Below are 21,215 nucleotides of genomic sequence, written 5' to 3' on the forward strand. Positions count from 1 at the left end.
TCTGGTAATTAACCCCTTAAGGACTGAGCCAAATGTACACGTTGTGATCAAAACAAAACGTAAACAAAACCTGGAATTTGCGCTATATGTCTGTCCAACCGTAATTCACCTCTTTCATATTATATGCACCCACACTTATTATATATCATTTTGTTCAGGGGAAACAGGGCTTTCATTTAATATCAAATATTTAGCTATGAAACAATTTAATATGAAAAAAATGTTTTAAACATGTGAGAAATTGTTTTATTGTTTTAGTGCTACGTGACATTTAACCCCTTAAGACCGCAGGACGTACCATGCCGTCCTTATTTGGGCGGCTCTAAACGCTGCAGGACGGCATGGTACGTCCTGGGCGGTCTTCTTACCCCCCACGTGGCCGGCGGCACATGGCCGCTGCAGATCGCGGTTGGGGGGCATGCCTGGCCCCCCAGGCAGCCCCCCTGTGCCTGGGGACCGCGGTCTGCAGCTTCCGATCGCAGTGACAGGCTGTCACTGCGATCGGTATTTACCATGTGTCAGCCGATTTTAAAATCGGCTGACACATGGAGCCGGCCGCATTTTCACTCTGCAGATCGCGGTTGGGGGACATGCCTGGCCCCCCAGGCAGTCCCCCTGCGGTCAGTGACCGCGATCTGCAGAGTATGATCGCAGGGAGAGGCTGTCTCTGCGATCTGAATGCAGAGACAGCCTCTCCCTGCGATCTGATCGCAGTGACAGCCTGTCACTGCGATCAGAGTTACTATGTGTCAGCCTATTGGCTGACCCATAGTAACTGCAGGCAATGGCCAATTACCGCGATCTGCAGGGGGATCCTCTGCAGGAGGTGATCACACCCCTCTTAACCCCTTAAAGTAAAAAAAAAAAAAAATTAAAGTTAAAAATAAAATATACTTACATCATTTATATATATATATATATATATATATATGCACACATTTACACATACACTAAGTGTATTTTAATATTTATATATATTAATATCAAAATACACGTAGAAGGATATTGATTAAATATATACATAATTATATATATATATATATATATATATATATATATATATATTATAATAAAAAATATGTAAATACGTAAAAAAAAAAGAAAGAAATAATTAAAAATATATATGTGTGTAATTTCGTTCTAACTGTATTTTGATACTAATATATATATATATATATATATATAGATAGATATCAAAATACACGTAGAACGAAATATATATATATATATATATATATATATATATATATATGTATATACCCAAGTATATACGTATACATCACTATATGTATACCTATACATAAATAAAAATAGTAAAAAAATTATATACATATATATACATATATACACACACACACACACACACACGTGTATATATAATAATTTTACATATATATTTATGTAATAATTTTACATAATTAGGTCCTTTTATTAATTACAATTTGCAGGACCTGCCTAACAACCCAGGCCGAAAGTATAGGGAATTTAATTTGCTAGCACTATATTTAACCCTATAACTTTCCAAGACACTATAAAACCTGTACATGGGGGGTACTGTTTTACTCGGGAGACATCGCTGAATACAAATATTTGTGTTTCAAAACCGTAAAATTTATTACAACAATGATATCGTCAGGGAAAGTGAAATTTATTGCATTTTTCGCACACAAACGGCACTTACACTGACGATATTTTTGCTGTAATACTTTTTACTGTTTTGAAACACAAATATTTGTGTTCAGCAAAGTCTCCTGAGTATAACAGTACCCCTCATGTACAGGTTTTATGGTGTTTTCAAAAGTTACAGAGTCAAATATAAGGCTTGCGTTTCAGTTTTTTCACAATGAAATTCGCCAGATTGGTTACGTTGGCTTTGAGACCGTATAGTAGCCCAGAAATAAGAATTACCCCCATGATGGCATACCGTTTGAAAAAGTAGACAACCCAAGGTATTGCAAATGGGGTATGTTCAGTCTTTTTTAGTAGCCACTTAGTCACAAACACTGGCCAAAATTGGCTTTCAAATTAGTTTTTTGCATTTTTCACACACAAACAAATATTAACGTTAACTTTGGCTAGTGTTTGTGACCAAGTGGCTACTAAAAAAGACTGGACATACCCCATTTGCAATACCTTGGGTTGTCTACTTTTGCAAATGGTATGCCATCATGGGGGTAATTTTCATTCCTGGGCTACCATACAGTCTCAAAGGCAACGTAACCAAACTGGCAAATTTCAATGTGAAAAAAATGAAAAATGTAACGTGTTATATTTGACCCTGTAACTTCCCAAAACACCATAAAACCTGTACATAGGGGGTACTGTTTTACACGTGAGACATCGCTGAATACAAATATGTGTATTTTATTGCAGTAAAAGCAAACAGTATTGTGACATTCACAGTTAGAATGTCACATAGAACTAAGAAAATTTTAAAAAATCATATTTTCTCTCATTTTTTTATATTTTATTCATATTAAATTACGTTTCATACCTAAATATTTGATGTTAAATGAAAGCCCTGTTTCCCCTGAATAAAATGATATATAATAAGTGTGGGTGCACATAATATGAAAGAGGTAAATTATTGTTGAACAGACATATAGTCAAAATCTGTGGTTTGTTTACATTTTTTTGGGTTCACAACTTGTACATTTGGCTGCGGTCTTAAGGGGTTAAACTGTGAATGTCATAATACTGTTTGCTGAATACAAATATGTGTATTTTATTGCAGTAAAAGCAATGTCTCACATGTAAAACAGTACCCCCTATGTACAGGTTTTATGGAGTTTTGGGAAGTTATACATTTTTCAGTTTATACAGATTGAGATTCGCCAGATTGGTTACGTTGCCTTTTAGACTGTATAGTAGCCCAGGAATGAGAATGACCCCCATCATGGCATACCATTTGCAAAAGTAGACAACCCAAGGTATTACAAATGGGGTATATCCAGTCTGTTAGCGTTCATATTTGTTTGTGTGTGAAAAATGCAGAGAACTGCATTTTCACTGACGACATCGCTGTAATATGTTTTATGATTTTGAAACACTAATATTTGTGTTCAGCGAAGTCTCCCGAGTAAAACCGTACCCCCCATGTACAGGTTTTTTATGGTGTCCTAGAACGTTGCAAGGTTAAATATAGGGCTTGCGAGCCAAACTCTCTGGACTTTCTGCCTGGTTGTCGGCAGATCCCTCAGAATGTAATTAAAGGACCACTCTAGTGCCAGGAAAGCATACTCATTTTCCTGGCACTAGAGTGCCCTGAGGGTGCCCCCACCCTCAGGGACCCCCTCCCGCCCGGCTCTGGAAAGGGGAAAGGGGTTAAATCTTACCTTTTTCCAGCGCTGGGCGGAGAGCTCTCCTCCTCCGATCCTCCTCTTCTCCTCCCCGTCGGCTAGCTGCGCGCGCATTCAGCCGGTCACATAGGAAAGCATTCATAATGCTTTCCTATGGACGCTGGCGTGCTCTCACTGTGAAAATCACAGTGAGAATCACGCAAGCGCCTCTAGCGGCTGTCAGTGAGACAGCCACTAGAGGACATAGGGGGAAGGCTTAACCCATTCATAAACATAGCAGCTTCTCTGAAACTGCTATGTTTATGAAAAAATGGGTTAACCCTAGAAGGACCTGGCACCCAGACCACTTCATTAAGCTGAAGTGGTCTGGGTGCCTAGAGTGGTCCTTTAATAAAATAACTTAATTATGTAAAAATATATTTGTAGAATTTAAATATCTCTCTCTATATATGTATATATATATATATATAAAAAAGATAAATTTGCACCCAGGCGGATTTACCGGATCACAAGTAAGGAGAGTGCCAAGCTATTTATCTTTTTTGTATATTGGGTGAGCGTTACACCCTCTTGAGCACCCCACTCGTTAAGCTATCGTATTAGCACTATTATATTTTTGTTCTGCCACTTTTTCAAGTTGTCCTCAAGATGGAAGATTTTCTGGTCAGATCAGGAGCCCTAGCGGATACAGCAGAAACTTTAAGTATTACAGAGGAACAAGCCACAGCAGTATTATGGCTCCGCACCCCTAAAGACCTAGCACATACCAACACTGCAAACGAGTTATATAATGATTTGTTTAAATTAAAACGACGGGAAATTGATCTAGACCTCCATGGAGTGTTCATTTCAGATTACTACAGAGCAAAACGAATACCCAGAGGCTTTAGAGTCCGGAATGCCCCTACGATCGGCAGACAAAATCCGGATTTTTGCAGACGTTGGATGCATATAGCAAACAAATGCTCTCTTGACTGGATGGTGATAGTGGTCGAAGAAGTCGGTAAAGAATTAATCCTTGTTAAAAAAAAAACATCCAAGAATTTGAAGTAAGTAACGTTCCTGCACTACAAACACCTTCCATGCAAGATACTCTACTTAAACTCCAAGATGACATCCAAAAATACCAAAAAGACCTTATCAGATTTAAAAAACACAAACTTAATAAAGTAAACCATGATTACACTCATCATCAGGTGTACAGATGGTTGAGTGGCAGCGATTCCAATAGTAGAAATCCTCCTCCTAGATATCAACAAAGGATCATAAAACCGAAGTTTCAAACTATTGATGTTAGTTCGGGGGAGTCGGCTTCTGAAACTGAGGCACTGGAGACTGGATCTAAGACATATACTACTCCTTTTTTAGAGAGGGGAGCTACATTCAAAGATCCTCCAGATATGCCCAAAGAAAGGAGAGATATAAGAAAAAAAAGACCCATCAGACGAGGTAAGAAGGGTAACCCGTTTTACCAACACTTCCGGGAAACCGCCACGTCAGAGAACACGTCCGTAGTGTTCAATTTATCTGACAAAGTTCTTACTAATGACCATTTATTTGTTCTTAATAAAGGACTCACATTTATCCCTAGCAGAAAACCAGACGCTTTTGCTATGGAAATAGAAATGTACAAATTAAACCGAATTCTCAATTGCAATGAATTTAGAAAAACAGGAATGAATGTTCGTCCCCATTTGTTCCCTTCAAGGGAGAAAAAGGACATCAAAACTAACAATATCGCTATCAAAACATTCATACAAACTATCCATAAAGATGTGCATCAGATTATCAGAACGCCTCCTCACTTTAGACATAACCTCACGATTCAAGAAAAAGAAGCCCTTAAAGATCTGCAGCAAGACCCCACTATAGTTATTCGCCCCGCGGATAAGGGGGGGAGCTATTGTCATTCAAGCCTATCAATATTACAAAAAATAAATCATGAGACAATTGCAAGACGATAAGACTTACAAAAAATTAACCTTTGATCCAGTAAAAATGTTCCAACAAAAGATTAAGTGTCTCATTGAAATTGGCCTTCAGGCAAACTATATTGACTCTCATACGGCAAAATTTCTACAAGTGGAATTTCCTATCCATCCGGTATTATATACAATACCCAAAATACACAAATCCTTGCAAGAACCTCCGGGAAGGCCCATAGTATCGGCTAGAGGCGGACTCCTTGAGCCCATAGCTAAATATGTGGATTTCTATATACAAGGATGTGTGAAAGAAATACCTTCATGTCTCAGAGACACTCAGGATTTACTAGATCAATTAAAAGATCTAACAATTGAATCAGAGACGGAATTTATTTTCGCGACCCTTGACGTACAAAATGTATATACGGTTATCCCAACAACTGAAGGGATACAAGCTGTACGCGAAACTCTCCTGAATACCAATGCCTATGAAGGGCCACCGATTGAATATCTATTGGAATGGTTAACGCTGGCACTCACGTGCAATTACTTTAAATTTGAAAAAACCTTTTATGTTCAAATTTTTGGGACTGCCATGGGAGCGGCCATGGCGCCATCATATGCCAACATATTCATGGCATGGTTTGAACGACAACATATCCTCTCTAAATATCAAATCAATATATTGAAATACTGTAGATTTGTGGACGACATTCTACTAATATGGAAAGGCACCGAAGAAGAGCTAACAACCATGGTTACCGACATTAATAATCTACAGACTCCCATCAAATTAACTTGTACTGCCAACAGCAAAACTATTCAATTCTTAGACGTATGTTTATTCAAAAGTGAGAAAGGCATTGGTTACACCTTATATCGGAAGGAAACAGACAGAAACACATTACTTTTAGCAACAAGTTTTCATCCTAAACATCTTATAGTCATTACCAATCTCTCAATTTATTCGAGTACTACGGTACAACAGTGATCCTCAAAATATGGACACACAGTTACAACAGATGAAACAGAGATTTTTAGCCAGAGGCTATTCACAACAAACCTTAGCCCTTGCTGAATCAAAAGCAAAGGAACGTATTCAAAAAATGGAACCTAAATCAAAAGAGTCTCATACAGACCGTCTGTTCCTCCCACTCACTTTTCATACTAACACGTCGCAAATTAAAGATACAATATATAAACATTGGGATATATTACAAGCGGACAAACAGTTGTCACCTATTTTTCAACATTCACCCATTATCAGCTACAAGCGCAATAGGAATTTGAGGGACATAGTTCGCAATGATCCGATACATTGTTACCAACAAGAAAAATTTATAAAGAAGAAAGGATGTTATAAGTGCACTGGATGTGTAACGTGCAGCCACGTGGTTTCAGGTACTTCTTTTGCCCATCCCCACACGGGCAAACGGATTCCCATTCAGCATTACATTACCTGCACCACAGACCATGTCATCTATTTGATTACCTGCCCATGCGGGCTATCTTATGTGGGAAAAACAGATCTAACTGTCCGAGATGGAATTAGAGGACATCGTTCAGGAATTACCACAGCTTTTCATGATCAACACACTGAGAAACCAGTTGCAAAACACTTCTTAGCCCTACAACATCGTTTACCTACTCTCAGGTTTATCGCCATCGACCATGTTCCACCTCTGCGTCGAGGAGGCGGTATAACAGCGCACCCTACTGGAGACATTACATATAACGGGACGGTATAACAGCGCACCCTACTGGAGACATTACATATAACGGGGACGGTATAATACAATTAAGGATTGGTTTCAAAATGTTTTGATCTAATTGAATAGGAACCAGTTAACATTCTAAGCATAACTATTAACAAATGAATAAGGTGGGAGTGTGTTCCAATCTGTTTTTTACTGGATAATGTTTGCCTCCAGATTAAAAGACTGACTAACATAATTTTTGTTGTAAGCCCAGATATTTTATTATTGCATATGCATAGGAATTGAGACTTTGGGCATTATAGTGTATTAATTCTGGATCTGTTACTAGCAGCAAGTGCTTAGCCTTATGCCTATCCCACGCATGCTTAAACACTTCTACTGTGTTAACCTCTATCACTCCAGCTGGAAGGCTATTCCATGCATCCACTACCCTCTCAGTAATGTAATGCTTCCTGATATTATTTTTAAACCTTTGTCCCTCTATTTTTGAGACTATGTCCTCTTGTTATGGTAGTTTTCCTTCTTTTAAATATATAGTCTCCTCCTTTACTGTGTTGATTCCCTTTATGTATTTAAATGTTTCTATCATATCCCCCCTGTCTCGTCTTTCCTCCAAGCTATACATGTTAAGATCCTTTAACCTTTCCTGGTGAATTTTATCCTGCAATCCATGAACCAGTTTAGTAGCCCTTCTTTGAACTCTCACTAAGGTATCCATATCCTTCTGAAGATAGGGTCTCCAGTACTAAGTACAATACTCCAAGTGAGGTCTCACCAGTGTTCTGTACAATGGCATGAGCACTTCCCTCTTTCTACTGCTAATACCTCTCCCTATCCAACCAAGCATTCTGCTAGCATTTTCTGCTGCTCTATTACATTGTACATTGTCATTAACAGCCAGAAACTGGAGAACAAGAAATGTGGATTAATGTATAGCCATTTATAAGCTTAACAAAATTTCCATTGTCTTTTCCATTTATTTTGCAGAAGACAATGTTATTTGACTATTTTGTATGTTTTAAGTATACATTATCAGTGAAGAGTAGAATAAATTTTATCCCGTTTGCGAGACATAAAAATTGTGATAATGTATATTTGTGATATAAGTAGGAATTACATTTTGAGATGTTAGATATAAATTAATAAAATAAAGAACGAGAGTCAGGGATAGCGTCTGTCTCCACGGGCACAAGTCTGGTGTGGGAGATGTGGTGGGCTAGCCGCTGCGGGACACCCACGGAGTGAAACGTTCGAGGCCTGTGCAGACAAGATGAGCATGTTAGCCTTTTATTATTTTTCTCTAGGGAAAGCATAGGGCCAGTTAATAGTTGTTGTACATGGGCTATTTGCAGCCTCCATTGCATTTCTACTGTCTACTCCCTTACCTGCCCACCCCCGCTTACTCCTTCCACCGATCCCTCCCCTTCATCTACAGTCTCCCACTTTCTCCTCCTACTCCTCCCTCTACTCCACCTTCTCCTCTTTCCTCCTACTTCTCCTCTACTCCTCCCTCCTCTACTCCACTTTCTCCTCCTACTCCTCCCTCTCCTCCTCCTTCTCCTCTCTCCTCCTCCTTCTTCTCCTCTCTCCTCCTCCTTCTCCTCTCTCCTCCTCCTTCTCCTCTCTCCTCCTCCTTCTCCTCTCTCCTCCTCCTTCTCCTCCCTCTACTCCACCTTCTCCTCTCTCCTCCTACTTCTCCTCTACTCCTCCTCCTCCTACTTCTCCTCTACTCCTCCTCCTACTCCCTCTACTCCACCTTCTCCTCTTTCCTCCTACTCCTTCCTCCTGCTCTTACTCCTCCCTCCTCTACTCCACTTTCTCCTCCTACTCCTCCCTCTACTCCTCCTTCTCCTCTCTCCTCCTACTTCTCCTCTATTCCTCCTCCTACTCCTCCCTCTACTCCACCTTCTCCTCCTCTTACTCCTTCTTCCTCTTTCTACTCTTCCCTCTACTCCACTTTCTCCTTCTCCTCCTCCTCCTCTACTCCACCTTCTCCTCTCACCTCCTACTTCTCCTCTATTCCTCCTTCTCCTCCTCCTACTCCTCCCTCTACTCCACTTTCTCCTTCTACTCCTCCTTCTCCTCTCTCCTCTTACTTCTCCTCTATTCCTCCTTCTCCTCCTATTCCTCCCTCTACTCCACCTTCTCCTACTCCCTGCTCTTACTCCTCCCTCCTCTTTCTACTCCTCCCTCTACTCCACCTTCTCCTCCTCCTACTCCACCTTCTCCTCTTCCTGCTTCCCCTGTCCCTCCTACTCCACCTTCTTCCCCTCTCGCTCTATCCACTACTCATTCCTCCATCTCCCCACTACCATATCTATATCCTTTATATGCTTCCTCCCTCCTTATTCCTTGCCAATTTCCTCCGCTCATAGACAACTCTGCCTCTACCTGACAACATTATATTTTGAAGAAAAGTTGCTCTGGCCACTCTTCCGCCACTTCCCAGGGGGGAATACCACACTAATGAAGAATTATTCTAACAAAAAATGATTCAGACTGGTGGGGGTGCACTTCATCATGAAATAACTGTTTTGGGCATTCTCAAGGAAATAGTGCGGTCCTGACCCAGATTCCCATGGAAGTAAAACACCTGTAAGGGAGGTGGCTGTCCCCCATGTTTTTTTTCTTCACTAAGCCCCCAGAAATCTCATGAAAGGAACACATGAAACATGAACAATCAATTTACAACTCTCTACAGAGGGGGGTCAGCAAGAGAACTGTAAATAGAAAGACAAATACCCCCCAATCTCACACAGAAATAGGTGAGGAAACCTCTTCTACTGCTCCTCATGGTTGCTTTGAACAGATGAAAGAAGAAACAAGACACCTTTCAACAGAGCATGCAGTAGCTTTACCAGATCCTGACTCCACTCTGTTTGCGGATAAAGAGGAAAGGTACCATACTGGATTTGCTGTTGCTACAGAAGATCAGGTACGTCAAGCATCTTCACTTTCCTCACCCACATCTGCTCAAGACGCTGAATTGACAGCCTTCTCAGTGGCATACAAAATGCCTGAAGGAAGACATGCCAATATCTACACTGACTCAAGATATGCCCTGGGTGCAGCACATTATTTTGGATCAATCTGGAAGATAAGAAGCACCACTCAGCTGACCAAGCTGCCAACCAAGCCACAAGTGCACCAAGGGAAGTGGACAGAATGGTGTCCGCTAAAGAAACTTCTATACTCACCATGTAGATCCTACCTACAGATCTCAAGCTTCTGAAAGAATGACAAGCAGCTGCTGACCCTGAAGAAATACAAAGCTGGAAAAACAGAAAGGGGCAACCCTTGAAGACGGGCTGTACTCCAACACTCTCAAGCTCTGTTTACCCAAAAACATGTACTGGGCAGTGAGCCCATGGAACTTTATACCTATTCAAGACCCTCATGAACTCTTTGATCTCTAAATACTCTAAAGCACCTAGAATTACTCCTCTAATCATCAGTTACTGCCGATCCTGTGTTATTTGTGCCAAGGACAGCTCAGGCAGAAGAGGAGGAGAATCCTAAGCACCTAGCTAACTCTCACTATCCCTTTCAAGAATCCAAGTGACTATATCCAGGTGCCAAAGAGCTGCTGGGTCAAATATGCACTAGTTATAATAGACATTTTGTCAGGATGGCCAGAAGCCTAGCCGGTCATCAATGTGACAACCAAGACCATATACCCAATAGTGCATTGTGAAAGTTGCAGAGATCACTCAGTGGATTCATTGTTCCAGATTCAAGACTCTTTCTCTCTCTGCAACATGAGAAGTAACATTTGTCGATTTTGACACACTTTTGACTCTAAAGAAAAAATGACTTGTTAAATAAAAAGATACCAACAAGTAGGTGTTTGATGGCCATAATAATGCCTGACCACCTGCCATCGATGGAAAGCCGAGGACCCCAAAAGGAGACCTTGTGAAGCTAAAAAGATCCAAACGCCAAGCTTCCTCGGGATTATTTGCCCATCCTGAGTTTGTGGTGATATTAACATTGACTAAATGATCAGAGTCCACCTACGCTGATGTAGCGTGGGACAGGTTTAATACTACAATGCATAAGCAAATGTGCCCTAGCCAAGGTTATTATGTCCATACACATAATACATGACAAGGTACTCTTGACACACCACATTCATGCTTCAGAACACAAAGAGGAGCACCCCTCTAAAGGGAAAGTTTGACATATATATATATTGATGCCATAGGTGTGCCATGGGGGGGTACCAGATGATTTTGCAGTAAAAGGAAAGTTTGAGCCCATTTTCCCAACCGTCACTGATAATAATAATATTTTGATTTGCATTTATTATATCTATTGCAACCAATAACATTTACCAGTCACCATGATTTGTTGTGCCTATACTCCAGATAACACAGGTCCATATGGTAATGTAAGCTTGTCTATTTATGATGTCCCTCTGAAGAACTAAGAAGACTTTAAGAACCGTTACTTCATAGGGTTTTGTGCCTTTGGGCTAACCTGTCTTCTGAAACTAACCAATAAAGTTTATCTTTTAGAATTTAACATTTCATAGGGGGGACTGATGTAGAATTATTAAAAATCTTTATTGAACTTGTATTGAATTATTGTACTAACTCCATTTTAACCTTACACTGTGACAGACCCTCCATTTTGTCCTCATTACCTGACAGATCCTCCATCTTAAACTACATTACATGACAGAGTTTCCCAGCACATTTAATACAATGAACAGAGACTGTATTTTCTATAAAGACATAGCTGACTCCGGAATTATTGAATCTCCTGTAACATGCAACAAAGTATAACCAAGGCCAGAGCCAAGGCCATGAGAACACTGTACTAATGAAATGTTCTATTCATAAAAGAACCTTGCACCTGACCACAAGACCTGACATCACTGACTGTGTAAAATGACGCTCAAGCCCCCCTTTCCACCGAGTAAACCTCATGCTGGGAAAGATGGCGCTTGAGCCTTCTGTCCACACCCGTGTCCAGAACAATACCACCTCCCGGTGGGAGGACACCTAGCTAGTCACTCAAATCCCTGAGCCAATTAATAATATTGATGGGTGGACACTGATATAGTCACATAACATTTAATCCAATTAATGATGTTTATTTGTTATTATCTGATATTCAATGATGATGTCATTTTGCCTTTAAAAGGGTCTGCATAACCGTTTTCCAACCAGATGCCATTAAATTTTCTGAAGTGCTGGAGACATTACATATAACGGGGACAGTATAACAGCACGCCCTACAGGAGACATTACATATAACGGGACGGTATAACAGCGCTCCCTACTGGAGACATTACATATAACGGGGACGGTATAACAGCACACCCTACTGGAGACATTACATATAACGGGACGGTATAACAGCACACCCTACTGGAGACATTACATATAACGGGACGGTATAACAGCGCTCCCTACTGGAGACATTACATATAACGGGACGGTATAACAGCACGCCCTACTGGAGACATTCCATATAACGGGACGGTATAACAGCACGCCCTACTGGAGACATTACATATAACGGGACGGTATAACAGCGCACCCTACTGGAGACATTACATATAACGGGGACGGTATAACAGCGCACCCTACTGGAGACATTACATATAACTGGGACGGTATAACAGCGCACCCTACTGGAGAAATTACATATAACGGGGACGGTATAACCGCGCACCCTACTGGAGACATTACATATAACGGAGACGGTATAACAGCGCTCCCTATTGGAGACATTACATATAACGGGGACGGTATAACCGCGCACCCTACAGACAACCCAGGGTATTCAAAACGAGGTATGTCCAGTCTTTTTTTTAGTAGTCACAAATCTTGGCAAATTCCTTTCACTGATGATATCAGTGTTGTGATACGTTTTGCAGTTTTGAAAATACTTCTATTTGTGTTTAGCGAAGTATCCTGAGTGACTATAATAATATGCTTTTAATAATAGTCCATTAAATTGCAGTATTTTATCCCGGCCTGTGTTTATCCTGATTATGAAGCAGCATGGATCTGTCATAGTGTAAATAAATTTGCGGTGCAAGTGGGAAAAGTAAAGGCTCACCTTGTTCATGACATCGCTCACAGCATCATGGGGTAAAAACATCACACACAAACTACTTGGGCGGTAAGGGAGTTTTAGCACAGCCTTCACGGCTCTCCTCACTCCAGTATACGCTTTTAGTGTGAGCACCATAAATCACTTTGCTTGGTGCTAAGCGTGCCATGACCAGCTCTCATTGCCGAGTGTAGCTCATAGCAGCTGCTGCTAAACACGGATTGTTGGGCTGTATGTATGGTCCACTGCTCTGCCAACGGTGAAACACGGCCAGCCCACTAAACAATCAAACCGGCCGTATTAACTTATAGCAGTATGGCCGGATTCAGTTACAAAAAGCAATTCCAATCTTCTTATGTGACAGTTGGAAGTGCTCTATGAGGATACACTACTTGTCCTATAAATCCTCTGTTGGATAGGGACCTTTTTATGCATTACCTATGACGACAAACAGAATCCCTTTAATAGCGTTTATTGGGAACGGTGTCTGAATAGAGGACACAGAAAAATGACTTATTGAATGGAACCAGTAGTTTTATCGTACAAGCGATTCATAGAATTGGTCAGTTTTCGGTTCAGATCTCATGAAGAGTGAATGATACAGGTGTATCGGCAGGGGGGGGGGGGGGGGGGGTTATTCTTATCAAATGACAGTTTTAATGGCCTCGTTGCTCTGTTAACTTTATTACGGTCCATTAATGAAACATCAGTGTTTAATCATTAAAGCCGGATTTGGAGAAAACTGCAATTTTAGTTTAAAATTACTGAAAAAGTTCCCCTATCAAGTATTTGGCTGTTAAAACGTGAATATCACTGGTCTAGGTATGTGATGTGAAAAGGTCTGAGCGGATTTACTAAAGCAGCAACAATGCGTGCAGTGACAGACCCCTGGGCAGCCCAACACATAGAAAGAAGGCAGGAGGATAGAAGGCACTGCGCAGATCATCCACTTTAGATTGTCAGCTTCCCAGGTCAGGGATTCATTACTTTGAAAGTAACATACAGCATTAAGACCCATGCCCACCCGACACGTCCCAGTAGCACGGCACGTTGCGTCCTACCTTTTACCTGCTCTTTGCGATGGGTGTAGAGGGATTCCGGGTGGGGCAAGCTGTAGATTTCAATAAATCCGCTGGAGAAGGCAGCAGCCAAGAGACCAAGTCGCGCCATCTGTGAGTTCTAGGGATACGCGGATGAGACTGGACATTAAACAATATTATTTTATTATTAATAGGCACAATATGTCTGCGTGTGTATCTCGTGATGGAGCTTATTTTAGCTTTGATGAAATAATCTCCGTTTTAATGGCAGGAGGCAAATATTTAGCATTCTTTCTGTACTCCACCTTACATAAACAGCAGCAAAAAAGCCTCAGAAAAACATGGAATAAACAGAGCGCGAGGAATCACGTCCTTTCATTACTGCTCCGCCCATCCCTCAGTTATTTGTGTTTGTTCAAAGGTAAACTGTGTTTCAGTGACTAATTGTGTTCTTTATTAGTTCTCTAACCAGTTGTGACGGAGCACCCGTCACTATGAACTGGTGCAGGACTCCTTGTCACCATCTTCCCTGAACATTAGAATTTTTTTTTTTTTTTTTTTTACTTTCACTACACCAAGCCTTCCCTTCTAACAGGTTCTCCCAGCTCCACCATTCAGGGACTCCTCTAACAAGGCCCAACCGGGAGCTACCCAGAACCTTCATGTAATCACACACCGGCTAAAATTGTTGCTAAAAATAACTTGAGCTAGATAGCGCTGATCTTTTTGAACTGGTTACCCCTACGGAAAATAGCTACACTGGGATGTCAAATGTTTGGAAGCACTGTACGGAACATTGTGTTTAGGGTTAACGTTATGTTAGGCCCCCTGGTGTCTGGGAGCTAGCTAAATTATCTTGTGAGTAAAGTATGTCCCAGACACCAGGACCGTGCTTGTAATGACCCTCTTCACCAAAAACAGTGTGTAGCGGCATTACCTTCCTGCAGCCGCTCAGGAACCACTTTAGAATACAAAGAGACCCATTTACACCCAGTAACTGGACGAGATACAGCTCTGGAGGTACAACACAATTTTATTTTGCCACACTCGGCTTTTATGCATATACAAGGTGTCTCCAACACACATAGATAGGGGTGTATCCCAGAATCTTCTCTACCTGGGAGCCAAAACGCGGGAAAGGGGGGTCACTGACCTTTTGTCTCTCAGGTACAGAAAGCCTGTCACTCAGGCAAGGGGTCTTCATCCCAGAAGCCTCTGGGCCTGGGGGTCAAAGCGCAGGAACAAGCTTTGGTTCCATTGTCTCCCAGGCACTGAAAGCCCGCCAAACTAACCAGTTCCCCAAAAGGGTCCACACCAACCTCAGGGACCCTCACAGCGGTACATTCCTTGACCCGCCTCAGTTCGTGGGGTCCCGGTGTGAACCAGGCAAGGGAAGCGTCTCCTTTCGGGATACAAATTCTCCCCCTGGTTGGCGTTTATCTATACGAAATGGTGGCCACCCAGGGGAGCATTCATTAATTACATCCCTTGCGGTTTCACTTATGATGCGAGTGCAAACTTTCTGATTAGTGTGAACGTTCCAATGGGGCACATGGAGGTCTACGTTCAAACGAGTCGGGAAACAAACCACAAACGCTCCCCCTGTTAGTTTATACGAAATAGCAGTCACAAAGGGGAGCTCTCAATTGTTTCCCTTGCGGTTTCGCACCGATGATCGAGGTGAGAAAGTTCTATTTGGGCTGTTGGGGTGGTCCCCGTTTGGGAGATGAAGGAGTTCTGTTCATGGGAGCTCTCCCGAAAACGGAGTGGGCACAGTATGAAACTTACAGGGAAACACACACAATATAAAAGGAACTCCACGAATAGGCAGTGGTTCTGCCACAAATCCCACCCTATCATTGTCTTTTTATCCTAGTTTTTCCCCTTCTTTCGATTTCAACAGCTTTGCAGGAAGCCGCTTTGTGCTCTTAGTGTGTCCCTTTGACTATGACCCATGTTCCATGCAGCGAAATGGATTAGTGGAATAAACTTTTATTTATCTCTTTGTGGTCCCCGTGTTCACACTCTTTGATCACCGACCACCCCTAGCTATTACCCACAAATTAGCAATTATATCAAGTGCTTTCTCTGTGTGGCCGCCTTTCGTAAAACAGAAGACGCGGCAATTTGTCTCCCGAACACAGGTCGTCGAGTATGTCGAACGGTTTGTCGGTTACGCGACCCCACGAACACCCGGGAATCTTGTACCGCTGTCCATCCAACTTCCCAAACAATTAGGAGAACGGTGTTTGGGAGGCATGCACTACTGCACAGGAGGAGCGTTCGTCGGTGTTCATATGAGAACACCCGAAAAATGACTGGTTGTTACCTTGTTTTTTATGGACCTATTTTGGGGCATCGCCTCGTGGCCAACCAGTCAAAACTTCATTTGAATGACATTTCCAAACTACCGAAGGGATCTGAGCGCTATTCGGCGATATAACTTTTGTGGGGTTCCTATGTTATCTTTTCTATGTTTTTCTGTATCTGAGAGATAGTTGAATTATAGTTTTCTCACTCAATTATCTCTCAGAAACAGAGAGAGGAAAACCCTTGTAATGTTGATGTGGAAACCCCATGCTAGGGGTCAGTTCATAAAAGCCGTGTGTGGCTATATAAAAATCAGTTGACTCCCATTACTATGTGTAGTCTAGTTGCTGGGGGGAAAGGGTCTTGCATTTTTATAGTGCTTCTTTCAGCTTCGAGGAAGGAATAGAAGATACCTAGTCGTGGTATTTGAGCTCCGCTACATTCCACTATTGCCCTTCCCTATCGATCAGGGTTATTTTCCGGTCAGGTTATGTCCGATTTAGCTCTGTGGGTTCCTTCCCAGAGTTCTGGGGTCTCCCCCACTTAAATATAGAAGAGGCAAACGGCAAAAGGGTTACTCCAAGCACAACGATCACTGAAAGTGACAGTCACTGTGAAATGCTGCACATACAGAGATTATCCCCTCTGCTGCCAGAGGTTTAACTCCACCTTCAGGTGTGTCATTAGTAAGTCCAGAACTAGACTTCCGGGTTGGTTAATGTAAATTCTGTGTATATTTCTCAATTATTGAGACCTCTTTAACCCCTCGCCCTCCACATAGTCTGCACGTGAAAACTATGCAACGTTCTACTAGAAGCATGTAAAAGTTACACGTTTACCTTTCTTGGGATACTAGGAAGCTCCCAACCTCCACTAGGGCAGAATTTCAAATCCCAGATGCAGCCGTGGTCCAAAGCCAAGCCATAGGAGAACGTTGCTGCAGACTCAGCACTGGAAAGAAGAAATGACATGGTTAAAAAACAAAGCCCCCGATTCATATGGATCTGTCTGTGTCAGAGACAGTCCATGTGCCAGACCCCCCCCCCCCCCACCCCCAATTGATTTAACTGACAGCTTGAGTTAGACACTTGACATTACATTTCCCAGAGTTCTCTCCCATAAACATTTTGTAGAGAGAATCATGGACACATTATCTACACTAGGAGTATCCATGAGATACAGACCCTCTCTCCATATCCAGGGGCCCCAGGTTCCACAGCTGTAGCAAAGCTGGTCCAGTCTTTGTTATGTCCACTCTGGTTTGGTCATCCATGCCTTTGTGACAGTACAAAGCCAGGTACTGGCATGACCTGCTTCCCGACATGGTTGGGCACCACTCCATGGCCCACACAGGCCCCCCAACAAAGAAGGTCATGTCCCACCGCTCAGGGTGTGGTGGAAGAGATTGAAACCTGGAGAGAGAGCATACAGAGTTTAAGACACATGGAGGGAACATTGACCAATAAGTCCAGATACACAGACAACTAACTACTTTTGATTTTCTCACCTGGTAGACAAGAAGCACCAGTTCTCATATCCATACACTCCACCGTCGGTTACTACCATACCACCCGTACACTCCACCCTCAGTTACTACCACACCACCCTTACACTCCACCCTCTGGTTACAACACCACCATCCATACACTCTGTAGCAGAATGGAGAATTTCCAGTACTTTTTATATATACTTTCCCCTTGTATTTGTCCGTTTCCTCCTTTTTCCGTTCTGGTGACATCATACGAACAGAATTCTTTCGTCTCCTGAACGAAGACCACCTCTGTACCCCATTAGAACGTTGACACCAACTACTTAAGTGCGAAATCGCAAGGGAAGTAATTAATAAATGCTTCCCCTGGGTGGCCGCCATTTCGTATAACCAAACACGTGGCAAACAAAAGAGTGGCGGCTATCTTGTCTACCGAACGTGGGCAGCGGTACTTGGTTGTTGATTGCCTGGAACTCTTTTTGACTAGGCACTTGCGCGAATGCCGGTAAAGCCTAGACCGCTGCCCTTTCTGTTTCCAGACCACCTAGACTAACAACATTCGGGAGATATAAACTACCGAACAGGGGGAGCATTCGTATCCTGAAATAAAGAACTTCCCTTGTCTGGTGTTCGCACGGGAATCTCACGTACGGAGACCAGCCAGGGCACCTATTTCCATGGAACCGATTTGAGTGATTCTTGGATATTGTGACGGACCGCCTGGCACCCCGACTGGGTACCTCCGTCAATCGCTACTTCCTAGTAATCCTTGAGTACCATAAGCACCGCACCAGACACCATAACCTCCGTAAAACCCACAAACCGCCACAGCTTGGTTGAGGTCTCACTGTCCTCCACCCACCCTGGACCCAAGACCAGGATCCAGCTTCCAGTAGGCAGACCTCTCCTTGTCCAGAGAGTGTAACAGGCTGCTCTTACAAGAGCAATCGTTGTGATCCAAGGGAGTATAGTTATTCTAGCAATCACCCAGAGTGAATATATCCCCCAAACATGAGCCTAGACTTGTGGCAGAACCAGCCTCGCCACTGGGCATTGGAGAAGACGGATTGCCAGCCTCCTGCCATGTGACTATGGCCCCTGGGATGTATTGCCCTTTAAGGAACTGATTTGGGGCTTATGGACTTGTATTGGACTGTGTATGGCCCTTTAAGAACCGTATTTGGGCATAATGGATTTTTATAGTGCTGTTTCTGGCCCTTTAAAGGGACACTCCAGGCACCCAGACCACTTCTGCCCATTGGAGTGGTCTGGGTGCCAACTCCCACTACTCTTAACCCTGCAAGTGTAATTAGTCTTTTTTATAAACTGCAATAATTACCTTGCAGGGTTAACTCCACCTCTAGTGGCTGTCTACTAGACAGCCACTAGAGGGAACTTCCTGACTCATAGCACAGTTGGACGTCCTCACGCTGTGTGAGGACCTCCAGCGTCGCTCAATTCCCCATAGGAAAACATTGAAATCTTTTTCAATGCTTTCCTATGGGGAGACCTAATGCGCGCACATTAGGTCTCCTCGGCCGGTGGGCGGGATCAGTCACGCCCACCGGCCGACGGAGTCAGAAGGAGGAGCGGCGCGGAGGAGGAGGCAGCAACGAGTGACATCGTCGCTGCCTCAGGTAAGTGACTGAAGGGGTTTTCACCCCTTCAGCAACTCGGGATTGGGGGGTGGGAGGAAGAGGGAACCTGCAGTGCTGTTTTCCTGGCACTGGAGTTTTCCTTTAAGTACTTTGGGAAAGGACCTGTAGTTTTGGCATGGCACTTCGGATGCAGCCGAAGTCCCGAAGTAGTTGAAGTGGCCGCCATTAGAAAACCGAACACTTGGCGGCGGCCATTTTGATTAATTCGAATGAAGTCAGCGGTGTGTGCCGTCAAACTCACGGAACTAAAATCGTCTACAGAACGGCACGAACACCGCTGAAGTTTTACCTTCCCTGGAACTAATGCATTCGACAGTTCCACAATTCGAATGGTTGTCGTTCGTCTGTTTGAAGTGACTTTAACATGGGAAATAGACCGGCCGCACAACCTGATTCTCTGGAACTGTTTTGGGCATGAAAATGTGCTTGCGGTCGGTCAAAGGTGACATATCTATCTCCCAAACGGCTTCAAATGATTTTTGGGTATGTTTGTATTTGAAATATGCTGATTAATAATATGTGACTTTTATTAATATTGGATGTACAGTTTTAGAGTTATGAAAGTTGAGTAAAAATTATGTTTTAAACTGTATGGCTAATTGTGTTACCTCTTGGGCTAAGGGGAGGAGATGGGTGGGATGTAACCATTGTGTGATTGGGTAATGTATAATTGTCTGTGGGCGTCTCCCTTGCACGGGAGAATTGCATAAAAGCAGAGTGTGTGTCATTAAAAACCTCAGTTCTACTTCACCCTCAATTTGGAGTGCAGTCTCTTTTTGGGGGAATCTGCTACAAGGGATTGCTATACTTGTCATACTCATCTTGCTAAATCACTACTGAGCTCTTGTAAGAGCTTGTTCCTGCCTCGCTCTCTGGAGGAGTCTACGATGGTTGTGGTGTCTGGCGGAGCGCTTGGAGCCCTCAGGAAGCGCTAGGAGCATCCTTCAACGGAGGTACCCAGTCGGGGTGCCAGGTGATCCATTACAAGACTTCATGAAGGGTAAAACAAATCTGTTTAATGGTAGCCACAACTGGCCTTATATGAAGGTCCCCATCCACAGGGCACTCCCCCCCCCCTCCCCTCCCTCTCCCTGGACCTGAGAGTAGACTACAGTAAAAACATTCAAACTATTACATTGGTCTCAGGTCCAGGACACTCCCATACAAAATAGGTCAGCACTATATTAAACTCAATTATCTCCAGGCACAGGAAACACACATTTTTATAAAACCCCCAAAATACCTTAAAACACACAATATGCCCACAAAGTTACATCCTCTGATAGCCCTGATCTGGGTGACCAACATATCCAAAAATCACCCAGATAAGTTCAGGGATTCAGTGATTTCCTGGAAGTCATAATTTGACCGACCGCCCGCATGGTCCCATGCCCAAAACAGTTCCAGAGAATCAGGGCTTACGTTTGGTCTAGTTCGGTAGAAAAAAAAAAGGAAAAGAACAAACTACCGAACAGAGTCAATAGTCTTACCCTGAAGCTTAATCCTCTTGTTCGTGAGAACGTTTCCACTGAACAGCGCCTTTCTAAGTGTTGTAGAACCGAACACAGGCGATGTTGGAAGTCCAACAATTAGCATTAGGCTTAACAAGCTCCAGGGTGGTCTCCGGTTCGTGCGGCTGGTAGGTTGCCGAACCAAATATAAAATTCCACGAACCAAGTTTCTTCACATAGTTTCTTAAAGGGCCCATAG

The 21,215-nt window shown here is 42.9% G+C and overlaps 1 protein-coding gene across 1 annotated transcript in view; it reads right to left on the reverse strand.

The window, feature by feature from the left end:
* Positions 1-21,215, reverse strand: part of GTF3C2 (general transcription factor IIIC subunit 2) — a 118,716-nt gene that overhangs the window by 43,837 nt on the left and 53,664 nt on the right. Inside the window, exons 8-10 of the mRNA XM_063441884.1 lie at positions 17,543-17,770; positions 17,198-17,309; positions 14,070-14,187 (exon numbers count right to left, since the gene is read on the reverse strand). Coding sequence (XP_063297954.1) covers positions 14,070-14,187; positions 17,198-17,309; positions 17,543-17,770 — 458 coding nt within the window. The remainder of the gene's footprint in view (positions 1-14,069; positions 14,188-17,197; positions 17,310-17,542; positions 17,771-21,215) is intronic.

Source organism: Pelobates fuscus, chromosome 2 (genome assembly GCF_036172605.1).
Source record: "Pelobates fuscus isolate aPelFus1 chromosome 2, aPelFus1.pri, whole genome shotgun sequence".
In the NCBI taxonomy this organism is placed as follows: domain Eukaryota; kingdom Metazoa; phylum Chordata; class Amphibia; order Anura; family Pelobatidae; genus Pelobates; species Pelobates fuscus.